The sequence below is a fragment of the Cucurbita moschata genome, unplaced genomic scaffold, assembly GCF_002738365.1.
Source record: "Cucurbita moschata cultivar Rifu unplaced genomic scaffold, Cmos_1.0 Cmo_Scf00072, whole genome shotgun sequence".
Taxonomy (NCBI): domain Eukaryota; kingdom Viridiplantae; phylum Streptophyta; class Magnoliopsida; order Cucurbitales; family Cucurbitaceae; genus Cucurbita; species Cucurbita moschata.
In genome coordinates this window covers 416265-434713 of record NW_019268588.1, presented here as the reverse complement: position 1 = coordinate 434713, position 18449 = coordinate 416265, and the positions used below count along the sequence as shown (strand labels likewise).

At 38.2% G+C, this 18449-nt stretch overlaps 4 protein-coding genes across 4 annotated transcripts; 1 reads left to right on the top strand and 3 right to left on the bottom strand.

Annotated features, from left to right (window-relative positions):
* Positions 1 to 900: 900 nt before the first annotated feature.
* LOC111438142 (fructose-1,6-bisphosphatase 1, chloroplastic-like) lies at positions 901 to 3547 on the bottom strand. Its single transcript, XM_023076087.1, has 4 exons — positions 3041 to 3547; positions 2642 to 2866; positions 1173 to 1679; positions 901 to 1071 (listed from the first exon to the last, which is right to left on the bottom strand). The coding sequence occupies exons 1-4, from the start codon at positions 3461 to 3463 to the stop codon at positions 1000 to 1002; spliced, it is 1227 nt and encodes a 408-aa protein (XP_022931855.1). The 5' UTR covers positions 3464 to 3547; the 3' UTR covers positions 901 to 999.
* Positions 3548 to 5163: 1616 nt separating this feature from the next.
* On the bottom strand, positions 5164 to 7564 carry LOC111438141 (fructose-1,6-bisphosphatase, chloroplastic). The gene is made up of 4 exons (XM_023076086.1): positions 7062 to 7564; positions 6586 to 6810; positions 5968 to 6474; positions 5164 to 5434 (listed from the first exon to the last, which is right to left on the bottom strand). The coding sequence occupies exons 1-4, from the start codon at positions 7485 to 7487 to the stop codon at positions 5363 to 5365; spliced, it is 1230 nt and encodes a 409-aa protein (XP_022931854.1). The 5' UTR covers positions 7488 to 7564; the 3' UTR covers positions 5164 to 5362.
* Positions 7565 to 8535: 971 nt separating this feature from the next.
* LOC111438143 (transcription factor MYB1) lies at positions 8536 to 12095 on the top strand. Its single transcript, XM_023076088.1, has 3 exons — positions 8536 to 8953; positions 9778 to 11026; positions 11740 to 12095. The coding sequence occupies exons 1-2, from the start codon at positions 8614 to 8616 to the stop codon at positions 10569 to 10571; spliced, it is 1134 nt and encodes a 377-aa protein (XP_022931856.1). The 5' UTR covers positions 8536 to 8613; the 3' UTR covers positions 10572 to 11026; positions 11740 to 12095.
* Positions 12096 to 14523: 2428 nt separating this feature from the next.
* On the bottom strand, positions 14524 to 18183 carry LOC111438140 (probable serine/threonine-protein kinase BSK3). Its single transcript, XM_023076084.1, has 10 exons — positions 17868 to 18183; positions 17553 to 17773; positions 17333 to 17468; positions 17057 to 17190; positions 16876 to 16981; positions 16221 to 16306; positions 15941 to 16129; positions 15689 to 15853; positions 15066 to 15179; positions 14524 to 14994 (listed from the first exon to the last, which is right to left on the bottom strand). Exons 1-10 carry the CDS (start codon positions 17947 to 17949, stop codon positions 14752 to 14754), a joined length of 1476 nt encoding a protein of 491 aa, XP_022931852.1. The 5' UTR covers positions 17950 to 18183; the 3' UTR covers positions 14524 to 14751.
* Between the last annotated feature and the right edge of the window lie 266 nt (positions 18184 to 18449).

Below are 18449 nucleotides of genomic sequence, written 5' to 3'. Positions count from 1 at the left end.
CAAAAAAAAAAAAAAAAAAACAAAGAAACTCTCATTAAAGCTAAAAAAAAATAGAAATTCTATTTTTTTTTAATTTCAAAATGGTCTCTAATAAAAAAAAAAAGCTTTATAGACTTTACAACCTTAACTTATGTCACACATTTAACTCCTCCTAAATTAAATTGGCTAATAAATAAGAAATACCCATAACTGGCATAATTTCACTATTAGTAACGTGATTACAATATAACCTTAACTCTTATATTAAAAACTAACTAAAATAGGATAAACACATATTTAAATTATAATTAAATATGGCAATGAATGAAATGTACTTATTAGTCATTATTAAAACTTAGAGGGTATTTAATCTTCATTGAAGCTCAATTTTGCACAATATATAAGGGAGGTCTCCAACGTTTTCTAAAATTTTCTTTGATGTGCTCATCATAACTTGAATATAAGTGTACAAAATTTGTTGGAGAGAAGTCTCCAACATCTTCTAAAATTTCCTTTGATGAGCTCACCATGAATATAACTTCTTGGCTCTCAGCCTTGTAATCGACAGGTATGAAAATTCCTTGGTGGTAGTTCATATCAAACGTTCTCCGTCTCCGCCCCATGAACATCTCCAGATCTCAGTCGTTGAAAAATAAAAAATAAAAGATGTGGTTTTTTTTTTCCTTCTTCCTCTTTCCTTTCACCATTTTTTTTCACAAAAAATCATATTAAATTTACAAACACTAGTTTTTTAATTAGTTTCAAAGTAATATTTTTGTTTTAAAATTTTTTCTAAGATCTTAAATGTTTAAAATTAGAAAAACCAACCATATTTTAAAAAATAAAAAATCAAATATTATCATCTCTCTCCCTTTCATTTGCAAATTAATTTTTCTTAAAAATTTATATTAAATCTCTAACTTAAATAACAGAGCATATACAACAATTTCTATCAATGAATCGAAGTCCAAAAATGTCGGAATTTATGTTGGAGGAATTAAAGGAGAATTTTTTACAGAATCAAGCCAAGAACTTCTGCAATTTCTCCACCTCCTCTGAGCTTCCAATAAATATTGGTGAGCGTTGGTGAATCTGCCCAATAACACATCAAAATTTACATTAACATCTCATACTATATATATCCACAACCTTAACCTACAATCGCATTAACATCACTCATATAATCACATTACCTCCATCGGTATGATGTCGAGTATTCTCCCCTGACCGTCGATCGCCTTCCCTCCCGCTTGTTCGATCAGGTAGCTCATCGGCGCGCACTCGTACAACAATCTAAGGTTCCCATTTTTATTGTGCACGTTTGCAGGGTTTCCGTAGATGCCTCCAACAAGCAGCATTCTATGGATTTCGCCCACCAGACAGCCGATATAACGGCCAGAGTAGGACTTGCCTGAGGACGTCGGTTGTCGGAGATGATCGATGTATTTCTTCAACTTGTCGTCCCATAGATCGTAGTTTCCTTCATTGAAAGAATAGATCTTTCCCAAGCTTGGTATCTTGATGTTGGGATGAGTTAACACAAATTCTCCATAGGTTGGGTCCAAAGTGAAGGAAAAAACTCCTTTTCCTATGGAGATTGTGAACACAACTGAGCTTGAATAGAGGCAGTAACCAGCTGCCAATAGGTTGCTTCCTGGTTGGCATACATTCATGATGCATTTTTGTTCTTCTTGATTAAGCTATAAGAAAATGAGAATGATCCATTCATCCGAATTTTAATATTGGATTCAACGGTAAGTAGACTCACATAATCTTATAAACCAATGTTAATCACAACTCAAGCACAAATGACATGAGTTCCTATGGAGGATTGTTGAGAGAGATGTTCCACATCGGCTAATGAAAGGGTTCATCATAGGTTTATAGCCTATTGAGGATTATAGGTCTATTGACATATAATTTTTTTGGGAAATCAAAAGCAAAACTACGAGAGTTTATGATCAAAGTAGACAAAATCATACCATTATGGAGGTCCGAGATTCCTAACATGGCATCAGAGTCCTGCCTTAACTTAGCCATGTCTTAACTTAGTCATGTCAATAGAATCCTCAAATGTCGAACAAAGAAATTGTGAGTCTCGAAGGTATAGTCAAAAGTGACTCACAAATGTACTTAGTTTGATGGCTCTAGAGAAGAAGGAGTCGAGCTTCGATTAAGGGGAGGCTGCTCGAGGGCTCCATAAGCTTCAAGAGAGGCTCTAAGATGTACTTTGTTCGAGAGAGGTGTCTCACATCATCCAATTAAGGGGTTGATCATGGGTTTATAAGTCAGAAAGACATTAGAGTAGATAATATCATACTATTATTATGGGGTGGTGATTCCAAATACACCCACCATCTAAATGCATGCTACATCTTTCCCATATCAAACATTTTAAAATCAGAGCATTGAGTAAAAGTTTCAGACAATCTTTTGAAGAAGTGTTGCAGAGAGACATAAAAAATGGCAGATGGCTTTGAGAAACATTCATATATGTAAGGGGAAGAAGATGAATTACCCTTTCCCATATCAAACATTTTAAAATCAGAGCATTGAGTAAAAGTTTCAGACAATATTTTGAAGAAGTGTTGCAGAGAGACATAAAAAATGGCAGATGGCTTTGAGAAACATTCATATATGTAAGGGGAAGAAGATGAATTACCGTAGAGTCATCGTCAATGTCGAAGAGGCATTGCTTATCAGGCGCATAAATGCCAAAGATGGAACCAGTGGTCAAGGCGGTGTCAATGTTGGCCGAGCCATCAATGGGATCAAACACAACGACGTAGTTTCCAGAGTAAGTTTCCTCCACCGCAACTGGTACGTCTTCTTCCTCGGAAGCTATGATCCCTGTGCGCCCAGTCGATCTAAGGCAGCTGCAGAACAACTGAAAAATTTCTCCATGTAAACATTAATGGATTTCATTAACAGACAATTGATGTTGCATTAACAAAAGTTTTAGGTAATTAATCACGCCGTTCTAAACTTATTCAAAAATCTAGACACCGACGGAACCAGAAGAAGCAGAAATTAACTCAAAAAACAAACCCTAATAAATCACCTCGTTGGAGATGACGTCTAGTTTCTTCTGGTCTTCACCTTGGACATTAATAGTACCATGGGCGCCGGTGAGGTTGATAATGCTGGATCTCTGCAGCAGCGAAGCGATCTGTTTGCAAGCGAGAGAGATGCTGGAGAGGACGATGGTGAGTTCGGCATCGATTTGCCCCGATTGTTCCTGCTTCAGCAACCATGTGGTAAGGTTTTCTACGTCGAATCCAGCTCGTCTCGGGTTCTTCGGTCGGATCTCCGGGTCGGTCGTTCCCAAGCTCACCGCTCTAATCGGAAACTTGGCTGCCGGAGCGACGGAGAAGGTGTAAGAGCGGTGGGTGTGGAAATTGGGAGACGGGAAACGGGCGGAGCTGGAGAAAAAATTGGTGGAGAGGAGAGCTTGTTGAGGAGAGGATGAAATGGTACGAATCATCTTCTCTCTCTTCACTCTGTGTTGTGTGTTGAAGTTGTTATTGGTGGCTTATCACCTTTGTGAAACCATTGTGTGATTCTCTAAGAGTTTGTGCGGTGAGACGTGAACAAGGCTCTCTGTAACCGTACGATATTGTCCATTTTGAGAATAAACTTTACTTTGTATTTTCTCAAAAGGTCTCATTCCTATGGAGATAGTACTACTGATGTGGGACGTTCATTCAACACTTCCCTCGAACAAAATACGTCTCCCTTTAATTGAGACTCGACTCCTTTTCTTTTGGAGTCTTAGTCATTTTTTTACTGTGCCTTCGAGGCTCACAATACTTTTGTTCCATATTTGAAGATTTTATTAGCATGACTCTGATACCATGTTAGATGAACACGACTCTCCATAACAGTATGATATTGTCCACTTTGAGCATAAGTTCTCATGGATTTGCTTTGGGCTTCCCAAAAGGCCTCGTATCCTTTGATTATGAACCCATGATCATTCTAGACCTCGTGTTCTTTAATTATGAACCCATGATCATTCTCTAAATAAGGTGATGTAAGACTTTCGTCCAACACTTCCAAGTAATCAATCAATTAGTACTTTTGACATATGCTTCAATATTTAATTTTATTTTCTTCAAGAAAACAAATATGGAAGAGTTTCGCTCGAATCTATAGTTTGAAGTTGTCGTTCGAGAAAAATTAGTCGTTATATCCTATTAAGACGATTTAAGACGATCGTTTTAGTTTGCTTTGCATTTGAATGATTGTCTTTGTGATAGTGCTTTATAGGTGCGCCTCAGACAATTTATTAACTTTATCGCTAGATCTTTCAGATTTGTTTGTTTGTGGTTATTGTTATAGTTAAACAGACAATTTACCATCTTTGTTTTGATTATTTAAACCGTAATTGTTCGTAGCCATTGAAAGTGTAATCAATTTGTTAGTGTTACTAAGTCATTTATGAGATAAGAGAATCGTTTTTAGTTTGAGATAGATGAATTTGTACATCTAACTTGATAGATAATATAGACTTTAGCTCGTTGACATACTATTAAGCTCGACATTAGTCTAATATAATTTGCTAATCATTATATTTAGGCATGGGAAGCAAATAGAATATTCTTCTTCTTTAAACTATTATTCTTCTGCTTTCTAATAGCAAGATCTAGTGGAGTTTGAAAATTGATTGTATCGGTGGTCAATCTGTGTTTAAACGACAACATTCCAATAAGCAATTTTGATTAAAAGATGAGGATGGTTTAGCTCGATTAACAATTGAGCAATTAGGGTGAGACACCACCATAACATCAACTCACCCTTTCAGGTAGGAATGATGGGATGACGTAACTTCAATCAGACAAGAAATATGAAAAATCAACTTGCTAACTTTTGCTTTTTCGTATACTCAAATCTTTAAAAATTATGCAAAGGGAGACAAAAGAAAAGAAAAGAAATCGATAGCCAGAGAAATCAGAACTCAATGTTTTGAAGAAGTAAAATATTGCTATTAAAAATTTTCTTGTTATTAAATTTACTTAAAATGTTTGCATTAATAGAATTAAGTTACTAAGTCCATACAAGTCCAACTCAAATCTATGTTGAAAAACTAAGGATCACATCTAGAAAAATGGAACAAAAGAAGGTTTAATACTTTTGGGAGAAATAATGGTGTTGTTTTGAAGGTGTTGGGTCCTCAATCTCATTTTTTCTAGACCCTTTCTATTCCCACAGCACAAACAGATGAAGTAATGCTGTTGTTTGGACATGGATTAGGCTTTTCATGTGGAAGCAAATTTAAGTGCACAAGCCAGAAGTATTTATTCAGTATTGAAATCAACTTTACAAGAACAGAATAAAACTAATATACCTTTTTTCTTCATCTCCAATCAACCAAAACCCTCATTCAAGCTAAATACTTCTCCACCTTCTCCACTTCGTCCACGCTCCCAATATACAGAGGCACACGTTGATGAATCTATTCCAAAACACAAAATCAAAACAAAATGAGAATCTTCGGACTCAAATCTAGTGAGAATTGTTGAGAGAATAGTCCTACGTCGGCTTATTAAGGGGTTGATCATGGGATTATAGGTAAGGAATACATCTTTATTGATATAGGCATTTTTGGGAGCTTATGCTCAAGGTTGTAGTTTCTGACATGGTATTAGAGTGATCCCTTAACTTAGTCATGTCAATAGAATCCTCAAATGTCGAACAAAAAAGTTGTGAGTCTCGAAGGTATAGTCAAAAGTGACTCAAATGTCGAACAAAGGGTGTACTTTGTTTGAAGACTCCAAAGGAGTTGAGCCTCGATTAAGGGGAGGCTGTTTGAGGGCTCTATAGACTTTAGGGGAGGCTCTATAGTGTACTTTGTTCGAGGGAAATTGTCCTATGTTATCAAATAACAATTTAAGTATGGTATATAAAATTCTATCCATCTATTCAAGTCGGTAGGTTGACACATTGTTAAGGCTCGAGAGTGAAATTATATGGATTAGAGGAACTAACCTCTGTTGGTTGTATGTCGAGAATTCTCTGATGGCCATCAGAGCCTTTGCCCCCAGCTTGTTCCACTATAAAGCTCATTGGTGCACACTCATACAAGAGCCTCAGCTTCCCGTTCTTGCTCTTCTTGTCTCTAGGATACCCATAAATGCCACCATAAAGCAGGGTTCTATGGAAATCACCGACCAAACTACCAATATATCTAGCAGAATATGGCTTCCCACTGGGGCCTGGATCTTTCAAATCATCGATGTACTTCTTCAACTTGTCATCCCACAACTGATAATTCCCCTCATTAAAGGCATAAATCTTCCCCGCCTTGGGAATTTTGATGTCCTCCTGTGTTAGCACAAATTCTCCATACATGGGGTCTAAGGTAAAGGCAAAAACGCCTTGTCCAATGGTGAGCACGAAGATTACGGAGCTTGAGTACATGCAATAGCCAGCGGCGAGCAGGTTGCTTCCTGGCTGACACACATTCACAACGCACCTCTGTTCTGTTGTGCCGAGCTGCTCGTTGACATTTCATCAGTCACATAGAGGGCATGATATGGGTTGGCCCATTTTTGGGAAAAGTTAAGGAAATGCTGTGGAAAGAAGGGAATGGGGGTATTGACTTACAGTGGACTCGTCGCCGATGTCAGCGAAGCACTCGTCGTTGGGGCTGTAGATGCCGAAAATGGAACCGGTGGAGACGGCGGCATCGATGTTGGAGGAGCCATCGAGTGGATCAAATACGACGATATAGTTGCCGGAGTAGCTCTCTTCTACGGCCACTGGCACATCTTCTTCCTCTGATGCTATAATCCCTGTTCGCCCGCTTGATCTCAAGCAATTGGAGAACACCTATGGCAATGTATTTGCTTGTTAAACTAGAACTTAAAAGCACAGAACAACACATTTTCTTTTTGTTTTTCAAAATTCTATTTATTTTCTCATCATTCTCTACCATAATTTTCATCTAAACAATAGATTTCTTTTTTTTAGAAAAAGAAACAAAGGTTTTCAGTTTCAGATAACAAAACTAAGAAAAGATTAAGAGTCCTAACAATCTCATTTCTGGTGATTGTTCTAGAGCAGAGTACGAACTCACGCACCTCATTAGAGACAACGTCGAGCTTTTTCTGGTCCTCTCCCTGAACATTGACGGCTCCCTGAACTCCAGTCAAGTTCGAAATACTCGCTCTCTGCACCAGCGAAGCTATTTGCTTACACGCCATAGAAATGCTCGAAAGCACAATCGTCAGTTCCGCGTCGATCACTCCCGCTTGCTCCTGCTTCAGCAACCAATTCGTCAACGTCTCGATCTGAAACGTGCCTTTCCTTTTCGTTTCCGCCTCTTTCGCTGCTCCGACCGCCGCGCACCGGACTTCAGTAGCACCGCCGTACCTTCTCTTTCCACGGCATGGCGGATGAACGGAGGATGAGACGGAGAGGTGAAATGGAGAGAGACGAGATAGAGAGCGAGAGACTACTGGCGATGATAGATGGCAAGGCGACGCCGTTGCTGTGGCGGAAGCCATTGATGATGACGATGAAGATTCCTCTTCCTCTTCTTCTTCTTCTTCTTCTTCGTTCCCTTCTCTGGCGCTGGTTGGGTTCTGAATTTGATTGAATTTGTTTCATAGTTTCAGTGAAGGATTGTGAGGCTCGCAACGGTTGATGCGATTTTGGGTCCCACTTTATCTCGCTCTTTTCTGTGACTATGCTTCGTCGAGAGTCCAATGCGAGATGGATCCGTTGAGTTGGATTAGGCTTTTTATCTGGGCTTTTTAATTGGGCCCTCGTAAAGCCCAATAATTTCCAAATTTAATAAATCAAAATCAAGATGGGCTTATATTGTGAACCTTTTTTCTTTTTTTGGATAAAAAATTATATTATATTTTATTTATTATTTTCATTATTACAAAAATATAAATTAAGTTTATATTTTCTCTAGAAAAATATCCCATAACTTAATTTTTTTTAATAATGCCATAAAATATTCTTATTTTTATTAAATTTTTAAAAGGGTTTAAAAAATAAACGAATATCAAATTTATGGAAACAATTTTTAGTTTAGGTAAAGTTCGTATTTGATGAAAGATATCACCTTCAGAGATAATTTACGAGGTGTCAATGGGTAGTTCTTGTCCATATATTCATAGTAATAATTTTTTAATTTTTTTTAAATTAAAGAAGGTAAATACTAATTTTAAAATTTTAGTACTAATACTAAAAATATTTTTTTGAATTAAAAAAAAAATTGAAGTATTTTTTAAATAGAGTACTAATTATTTAGATCTAAAAATAAGGGCGAAAGTATTTTAGAAATATATTAATTAAAAAAAATAATTTTAATTTTAATTTTTTTTAATGTTGGAAAATATTTTTCAGAGTATATTTTAATTAATTTAGCTTTTAATAAGTCTGCCGAATGATCGGTAAAAAGGGATAAAAATTCCGATGTGGGTTAGGCGAGAGAGGAGAGGAGGGTAAAAAGGTAGTTTCGTAATGGACGGTTTGGTAATTGGGAAAGAAAGAGATTCCGAAACATTTGCCCTATAAATTCACTCGGTCGTCTTTATTTCGTATTGAAATTTGGAAGGAGAGCGGTTAAGTCAATAAGGTGACTGAGTTCCGTGGACGGTTGGTGGCGACAGTCCGGTGATGGAGGCCGCTTCTGCCGCCGAGGTCGATGCTACTGTCGCCGAAGGAGGAGGAGTAGATGCATGCGATGCCGTTGTTTCCGTTGCAGACTGCGCCAGCGGGGACGACGCTGTGCCGATGGTTGGGGAGGGTGAATCAACTGGTGGCCGAGGCGGCAAAGATAGAGTAAAAGGACCTTGGTCTCCTGAAGAGGATGCGATACTCAGCCGCCTCGTGGGCAAGTTCGGTGCGCGGAATTGGAGTTTGATTGCTCGGGGAATTGCTGGGCGATCCGGAAAGTCTTGCCGCCTTAGGTGGTGTAACCAACTCGATCCTTCCGTGAAGCGCAAGCCATTTACTGGTATTAGACTCTATCCGTAATCACTCATTGCCTCATCTGATTCTTATATTTCATTTGTCGGTCCGATTTTGGATGGTTTTTAGTGTTGAGCGTCTGGAGAAGAGAATTGAGTTATATGCTTCTTGATTTAGAATTCAGATATTTTATCCCTGTCAATTCTACTTATATATATTTTTCTCGTCGAAGCCTTAATTGTTTTGTTGGACATTGTTCTATTCCACAATTTCTTTTTCGTCTAGTAGGGACTCTAATGTGATGCCATCATAAATATCAATGAAAATGACATTTTTTCTTTTGGCCTAGTTCAATACTGGGTAAACTACTGAACACGAACACGAACAAGCATGACGTGGATTTCATTTTTGTTCATTTGCTTTTTATTCTTGGTAATGTCTTTATAAGCTAAATTTAGAGATCAATAGTTAATTGTTATGAAATTCAAAATTCTCTGCGTGAAGGCAGAGGTTTTCTAAAATCATTCTCAAACATTTAAGAGTTCAGCATGAGATTTATCTGATATATGTTGGTAGCAAATATTTAACACTAAGTTAAAGGTATGTGATCGATAAACTACTTAGTCAGATAAACCAATTAAAACAATGGAGCATTTAGCATATAGGACATACATTTTCTCTTATATTGTTTTTATGTGGTGCACTTTTCCTGTTATTTATGTGTGTTGCATATCAATGCTTCTATAGATGGGTAAAGATATGCATAGTGATAATTCATCCTGGTTGTATCCTGCTTTAATGTTGTCATTTGTTGATATAGTTGTGCAAAATTATTCCTGAAAGTGGTTTAAAAGATACAAGTGTCTTCAGATGAGGAGGACAGGATCATTGTTGCAGCTCATGCAGTACATGGAAACAAATGGGCAGCAATTGCTCGACTCTTGCCTGGGAGAACGGATAATGCTATAAAGAATCATTGGAATTCCACTTTACGGCGTCGATGTACAGAGCTTGAAAGAATCAAGTCTGGGAACACTGTGGATGATGCTAGTTTAGAAAAAACCAAGGGATCATCGGAAGAAACCCTTTCATGTGGAGATGTAAATTCCTTTAAATCCTTGGAAGGAAAAGACACCTGCTCACGGGAGCATATTGATGATCAGTTTGAAGACAAGGTCCCTATGGCTATTGAGGGTCAATTTAGTCATGAAGTCAAAGAACAAGAACAGCCTACTCTTTTCAGGCCAGTGGCTCGAGTAAGTGCTTTTAGTGTATATAATCCTTCGGATGGCCAAGAGTCTTTGAGGGCATTTTTACGACCTGTTCCCATGCAAGGCCCACTGATTCAAGCATCAACACCAGACGTGGAAGCTAGCAAATTGCTTGAAGGTGTTTATTGTGATCGATCAGTGCCTCATCAATGTGGTCATGGTTGTTGCGAGAGTTATAACCAGGGATCTACAATGGACTCCTTATTAGGGCCAGAATTTGTGGACTTCTCAGAGCCGCCACCATCCTTTACCAGCTTTGAACTAGCTGCAATTGCAACTGACATAAGTAACCTTGCTTGGCTTAAAAGTGGATTGGAGAATGGCAGTGTCAGAGCAATGGGAGATTCGGCTGGAAGATTAAATGGTTCTCAGATGCAAGTGGGGCGTTTATAAGAGACTTTGCCAGTAGCAGATATGATTTATTTTAACAACGATTGTTTATGCGATCCCTTCAGACTACAAGAATTGACCTAATTTATATATTTATGGCACTGATAGGAGGTGTTTCCTCAAGCACACTGGAGAATTTTTGGAGTTTATTGGATATGTATTTTGTTTTGTGATTAGTTTGTTTTACCCTTTACCATCTGTACAGCTTGTCTCTGCTGCTAGGAATCATGGATAAGGGGCAAGTCAAGTGACCCTCATGTCTAAGTTTCCAGAGTCCTGTTTTTTGTTTCTGACCACAAACTCTTTGAGTTTGGAAATTTTATGAACATGAACGGAACTGTGTGAGTTGAGAGGGGCAAAACTTTGTCAATTACATATAGTCCCTGAAATTTCGTGCATTCTTGTTCCAGCTGATGAACATTTCTGGAATCTGTTCCTGATGACTGTACTATGGAAAGGTATGGTTCTTCTACCTCAGTGCATGTACTTGTTCTTATTAAGGTATGGTTAGTGGATGTTCCTTATGTTCATTACCGATAACCGAAACCTTCAGATCTTGTGCCACAATGCCTTCTGAGCACACTAAAGTTTGTATACACATGGATTCATTATATATTTATATGGCATTTTAGAAAACTACACTTGCCATCTCCGTTTTTTCCACCTTTTTTTTGAGCGGATGGACCTGTGCATCTACCGTGCACCCCATTCCCTCAAACAAAAAAGAAGTAAAAGGAAAAATATAGTTATAAAACTTAGAACGAAGTATAATGTGAAGCACAGCTAATTGAGATGACCTATTGCATTCTGCATTTCTACTCTCATAACAGGAGTGTAGGCACTTGACGTGAATGTCTATGTGATTGACTTGAACATGTTCTTGAAATCACAATTCCTTAAGCTTCTATGATGAGAAAAGCTTACACTTGTATAAAGTCTGAATGTGAGTGTCTTATCCGGTGCTCCATTGTCTATGCCTTGACACGAGCAACTCTATAGGTTTCTCTTAGAAATCTCGTTATGACATGTCTTCCTTCTTCTTCGTAAATTTTAGAGATGCAGTATCGATACTCTTGGTTGTTATAGCTCATTTATTGGATATTTCCTTTCCCTCTTCCGTTCTTTTTCTGTCTCTCTTTTCCCCCCTTTAATTTCCAGCTCTTTGTTTCAGGGCAAACGGAAGCTATGGCCTTCATCGTGGTGGTAGAGATCGGAGATAATTCTAACTGCTCGTTAGTTTTAATTTAGTAGAACTATGAATCTTTTTTCTATGTGATGGCTGATGATTGTCATTGGTACACAGATTACTGTATCTTTGAAGAATTCTAATGTTCTATTTTGGGATAACATGATTGGTTATTTTATATTTAATAGAGGCTGTTTTTCATATGCATTCACATATTCAAGCGCATGTTAATGAACAGAGCTTTATTCCCATGCCCTTGGGGGAGCCCCTATTTGTTTGATTTATTCCAGAAAAAAAGCGGTAGCCTTATGTGGAAATGGTGGGTTACTGCTCTTTGTTGATATTATATAATCTCTTTTATCATTGTCCAATCTGTTCCCCTTCTGATTCATTTGACGTTATACTATTTTATTCATTTGGCTGCCTACTGAAGTGAGCCATAGCTGAATCAGTGAACGGTTATGGAAAGAATGCATGTTTCTGATGTCTTGTTGAACTTACTCATGAAAGTCAGTTCCCATTTCAATGCTTGTGGAGTCTGGATTGAGCAACAAAGTAAGCTGCTGACCTTTATCATATACCATTTGTTTGGTTTTCTTAGTTCAAATTCTCATTTGATGTTCATATTTGTATTTTCTGTACTGATTTCTGGATTGAGAGTTTTGTTTGATCATAGGAATAAAACGTCTGTCTGGAAATATACGAGGATTAGACGTTTGAAGGTAATGATTTGTTACACAGGAATCGAACATCTAGGTATGAATTGACAAATTTTTATAAATTTTCGTCGAATTAGAGTCACGAATTTTGATTGAATTGATTGAGACCTGGATATTTAATTGCAAAAGTTAAGAATTATTGAATGTTTGTGGTATTTTAGTCGATCTATTAAGCATGGGAATAATGAGTTGCGAATTATTGGAAGGTACTATAGCAATTGACCTAGCTTCCAACTGCTCCATAATTTGTTTGAACTTTACTCCATCAAATAGGTATTGAAATACCGTCCCCACATTTTGCATTTGCATTTCCTACAATTATTTTAGGATGATAGTAAATCCCACATGACTCTCTGTATAATACCTACGCAATTGAATTCATATGTTAATATTTTCCTTTTTACTCTTTTTTTTCTGATTCCTTTAATAATTTAATACTCTTTTAGCATCTACAAAATGAATTTTGAGGGGAATTTTTTTTGAATAATGGAAAGTTGTTGAGGGAAATGTCAAAAGTGCCCCTGGTTTACATTGATGGGATATTTTCCCCTGGGAGAGAAACAGTCTTTTTGCACAGTAAAAAGTCATTCTTTCTATTCTCATAACATCCGTAGAACAAGGCGAGCAGCCCAGCAAAGCGACAACTCCTAACTCCAAATTCATTTTTATTATTAAACTCTTTTTTTTTTCCCCCTCAGCCAAACACGGTTCATCTCCGACATATATTTGTCCAAATCCAAAACATTGCATTCTAGGATTACGAACCAGCCCTCTTCTCAATCTGATGAATCCAATTCGGAACTCTTTAGCACTGAACCCATCTTCCTTTATTCTCTTCTGTGGCTAAATTTCATGGCTTTTTGAGTTTCTGATTCAGGGGTTTCTTAAAAATGGCGGCTTTGGAGACAGCCGGAGTTGATTTGGAGGAAGGGGGTCGTGGTGGTGACGGCGGACGGCGGGCGGAGGCGGGTGAAGTGAAGGTGCATTCAGAGAGGGATTGTAGGATTTGCCATTTGGGGTTGGAGAGCAACAGTAGTGAGTGTGGAACTGCAATTGAATTGGGCTGTTCTTGTAAGAATGATTTGGCTGCTGCCCACAAGCATTGTGCTGAAGCTTGGTTCAAAATCAGAGGAAACAAGTGAGTTTTAATTTCAAATCCCTTTCCGATTTCACGATTCTTAAACTGATCTGCTGAGAATTTGAATATAGATAGGTTCTTAGTTGGGATCTTTTTTTAGTGTTTTTGGGAAAGCTTGAGAAGGCTATAGAAAGGAAAAAATTAAAACAAAAACAATGCAATCTTAGCCAAAAGGAATGGAATGGAATAGAATATGGAATTGAGAAACGAAGCATTATAAAAAAGTTATTCAATTTGTCTTCACTTCATTAACTCTCTACCTTATAATATTATTCCCTTACCCTTCATACACATTAGAATCTCTCATTGATTTATTTTTAGAGTGTATGTCTTTAATAAAGAGGAGATTAGATGTCTTGACGGTACATTATTTGTATCATTCTTAACATATGTATCTTCTTAAATGGTCCTTTTTTTTCTTTGGTTAGGACGTGTGAGATATGCCATTCTATTGTACAAAATGTAGGAGTACATGAACTCGAACAAATGGAGCAACTCCACGAGTTAAACAATGGGACACTATCGACAACCACGGTTGCAGCATCGGTGGCTGCTTCTCCCGATGGTGGTCGGAGGTTTTGGCAGGTTCATCGAGTCCTGAATTTTCTTCTTGCTTGTATTGTATTTGCTTTTGTCATATCTTGGTTGTTTCATTTCAATATGCGGTCATAAAACGGTTGTGTACAAAGAAAGGTTTCGATCTTTAAGTTAGGTCTATAAATTTTAAAAATAATAATTAAAAAGTAGGTAATAAACGTCCAATCTTTCAATTTTGAGTCTTCAATATCGAATCATAGAGTTTAATTTCTAACTTCTTATTTGGTGAAAGTACGCAGAGCAACCATTAATTCTTCGTTCGACCTAAATAGCGGTTTCTTTAATATAGTTTGGTTATAAGAAAATGGTAAACAATTGGTCACAAGAAACCACAGTAATGGATTAACAAAGCCACAACAACCTTTTACAGTATTCTTGTATGTAACAACAAAATGGTGAAGTTTGCAGAGCAAAACTTCAAAAAAAAAAAAAAATAATAGTAATGAGAAAAAAGAAAGATAGATACAAGAAAAAGAAGCTACAATATAGATAAAAGAAGGGCATAAAAACAATGAAGAACAACAACCCCTGCAATTCTTTTGCTCAGTTTTTGTTCTTTTTGGCTTCAAATTTAGTGCCCTCTTTTAGAGCTTCTTGTGCTTCATTCTCCATCCCAAGGCTGAACAGGCATGTTGCTTGAAGATACAGAGCAGTCGCCCATTCTGGAGATATTGCCTGAGCCTGCATTGCATCTCCTAGAGCTTCTTGCCCCATCTCGCTCATCAGGTACGATAAACAGCGCCGTGCGTACACCGTCGGTGATACCATCGTCCCGCCATCAATGAACTACAGAGGTGATTATGTTATGACTTGGGAGGAGTTCAAAAGACAGTTCAAAATGAGTAAGGACCACTCACTTGTGTATAGCAATCAATGGCAGTGGCGAAGTCTCTAGCTCTGAAAGCTGTATCTCCATGTTTCTTGGAATTCAGAGTCTCCTGCATTTGACTGGTCCACATTTGAAACGAAAGCTGAAAGGCCCATGAAATGAAATGAGTTAGGATTCGTTTTCGACAAGAGACGAGAGAGCATGACATTGTAAACGACATCGTGTGTTGGGTTAGTGATATCGTTGTGTAACGGCCCAAACCCACTGCTAGCAGATATTGTCCTCTTTGGGCTTTCCCTTTCAGATTTTCCTCAAAGCTTTAAAATGCGTCTGCTAGGAAAGGTTTCCATACCCTTATAAAGGGTGTTTCGTTCACCTCCTATTTGGGCTTTCCCTTTCGGATTTCCCTCAAAGCTTTCAAATGTGTTTGCTAGGAAAGGTTTCCATACCCTTATAAAGGGTGTTTCGTTCACCTCCTCTTTGGGCTTTCCCTTTCGGATTTCCCTCCAAGCTTTAAAATGCGTTTGCTAGGAAAGGTTTCCATACCCTTATAAAGGGTGTTTCGTTCACCTCCAATGTGGGGATATCACACGTTGTGTCCCATGTAGCCTTTCGAAAGAAAAACTCGAATATAAACTAGTAGAGGCCAACCTCATTGGCAATGCCCTCATCATCCTTGTATCCATTCTTGTCCAGCATTTCATGTATGGCAGTAAGATCCTTTCTCAAGCACGCTTCGCCAAATGGTGTTAACGATAGTGGTTCGGTTGAGGATGCATTCTCATGTTCGATGCCCATCAAAACATAAGACGCAACCTGCTCGAAAACAATTTGATCAGTGATCGGAGCGTTTTAGAAGACGACTCCAACAAATAATACATCGAGACAATTCACAGTGCAAACCTCTGAATCTTTCTGAAGTGGCAAGAGAGCAGTCACAAGAGACTTCGCGTTCGGCCTCTCCCGAGCTTCGTACTGTAAACAGCGGGAAGCTAACCTCACTAACTCAGTTCCATCATCATTTGAGAAATGGCCTTCCAATGCAGAATCCATTAGCATCAAGAAGTTCTTCCCACGAATTAGATCAAGTGCCTGAACTCATACAAGCACAAGCAATCATGGATACTTTGCTGCTTCAGTGGAAACTACGCTAAAAATCAAACAGGATCAGGAAAGAACTTACATGGCTGGGGGGAATATGTTTGCCACTAAGAAGATCAAGCAGCAGGGTACCATAGCTATAAACCACACTTTCCGGTGTCACTCGACCTGCCAAAAAAACACGTTTAACCATTCTAATAAGAACCCATCGAACAAATGCGTTCTTTAGACTAAAGAAGAACATAAAAATAGTTTTTTTCAATGCCAACACGTGATATGACAATGAACAGAGCTTGTAACAGCCAAAATCGCTAGCAGATATTGTTCTTTTTGGGATTTCTCTGTTGGGCTTCCCCTCAAAGTTTTTAAAACTCGTCTACCAGGGTGAGGTTTCCACACCCTTATAAAGAATGTTTCGTTCTCCTCTCTAACCGATGTGGGATCTCACAATCCACCTTCCTGGGGTCCAGCGTCATCATTGGCACACCACCCAGTGTCTGGTTTTACTACCATTTGTAACAGCCAAGTCCACCGTTAACAGATACAATCCTCTTTGAGTTTTCCCTCTCGAGCTTCTCCTCAAGGTTTTTAAAACGCATATGCTAGGAAGAAGTTTCCACGCCCTTATAAAGGGTGTTTCGTTTTCCTCCCCATCGATCTGGGATCTAACAGAACCTTCGATTCATCATCTTGTGGCGTTTTTCACTCAAGTTTTATGCATCAGTATAAGAACATACCTGTTCTCAAGTACTCGGGCGGGGTAAACGCCAGATTCGTACTATAACTCTTTCCATCCCTACTGTTCTTCATAAGCCCAAAGCACGATAGCCTTGGATTGCCATCCTAAACAAAACACTCCAAAATCACAACACTAAAACATAAAACCTCATCAGACAAGACAAGGAAGAAAACACTAACTTGATCGAACAAAACTCGATAAGCGTTTAGATCGTGGTACAACGCTCGTCCCTTGGCACTGCAATACTCCAAAGCTTGAGCTAAATATAATGCCACCCTTAATCTCATTGCCCATTTCATTGGATGTGTCTCCCCTAACATTCATATCATCACAAATGAAGAACAGCTATGAACACACTCAAATCTCTTCCACTTTCCAACATTCCATTCACAAAGTTCCTAATAATTCACAAACAATCACAAGATTTGGGTAATGAAATCCTTGCAAGAACTTACAGTGAAAGAGATGTTTAGCAAGAGTTTCATTAGCCATGAACTCTGCCACAAGCAGCCTCTCCTCGCCTTCACAGCAACATCCAATTAAGTTCGCCAACCGCTCACTCCTCAAGTTCCCCACCGATCTTGCTTCTTCCTGAATTACATCAAAAACCCATCAATTTCAGACACAAATTAAGCAAAACAAAACACATTTGAGAATCAAAGCAAGTTAACGAACAAGAAATTGGCGAGAATCGGGCCATGCGAGCTTGTTGAACCGCTTAACGGCGATCCATCGCCCATTATCGAGCTTCCCTTTGTAAACGACATTAGGGGCTTTTTCTCCATGCTCCGACACGATATTCTCCGACGAAAACCCGCCGGTGGCCGCCTTCAGCCGCTCGAAGCTGAACTGGGTGAAACTCGGCCATAAGTTCCGGTCGTTTTTGTTAGCATTTTCTGCAATCAATGGCGAAAGAAACTCAAAGAAAATGCAAAAAGAACTAATGGGTTTTACAGAGATTAAGCAGAGGAGATTAAAAACGGAAGATACCCAAATCAGAGGACTCCAAAACAGAGGGTTTGAGGTGGGAGTGGAACCAGCAGAAGGAGAATTTGGAGCAGCGAGCCCCCATTAATGGTGGAATATGAACAAACTGTGAAGAACAGAGAAGAAATGAAGAAATTGGGGGCGGAGAAAATTATCAAATAGCATTCATTTTCAGAAAAAAAATGTCTCTGTTTTTCCAAAATTTTTGTGCTTAATACGAACTTTTCACTTTAATTTCTTTTATATTGTTTGAATCCATTTCTCTCTCTTGAATTTCATGTCGGTTTGTTTATGCAAAAGAGAGTTGGCTTTGTGGATTCAGCTTTTGTTTTCTTTTCTCTAATCTCATCATTCCACTCTTTCTCTGTTTTCTTTAATTCTTTACCATTTTTTTAAGTTTCTCTTTGGTTTATTAAAAAAAGATCTTGAATTTGAAGTAACCCAATTGCTCAATTTTGTCAGCTTGCAATAAAAAACATGGACTGAAACTTGAATCAAACGGTCGGATTTGTTTAATCGCTTGAAAAAGTCAAAGAAATCAATGACGTAAAGCCCTCTGTTTTCTTTTCTTTTTTTTTTTTTGGT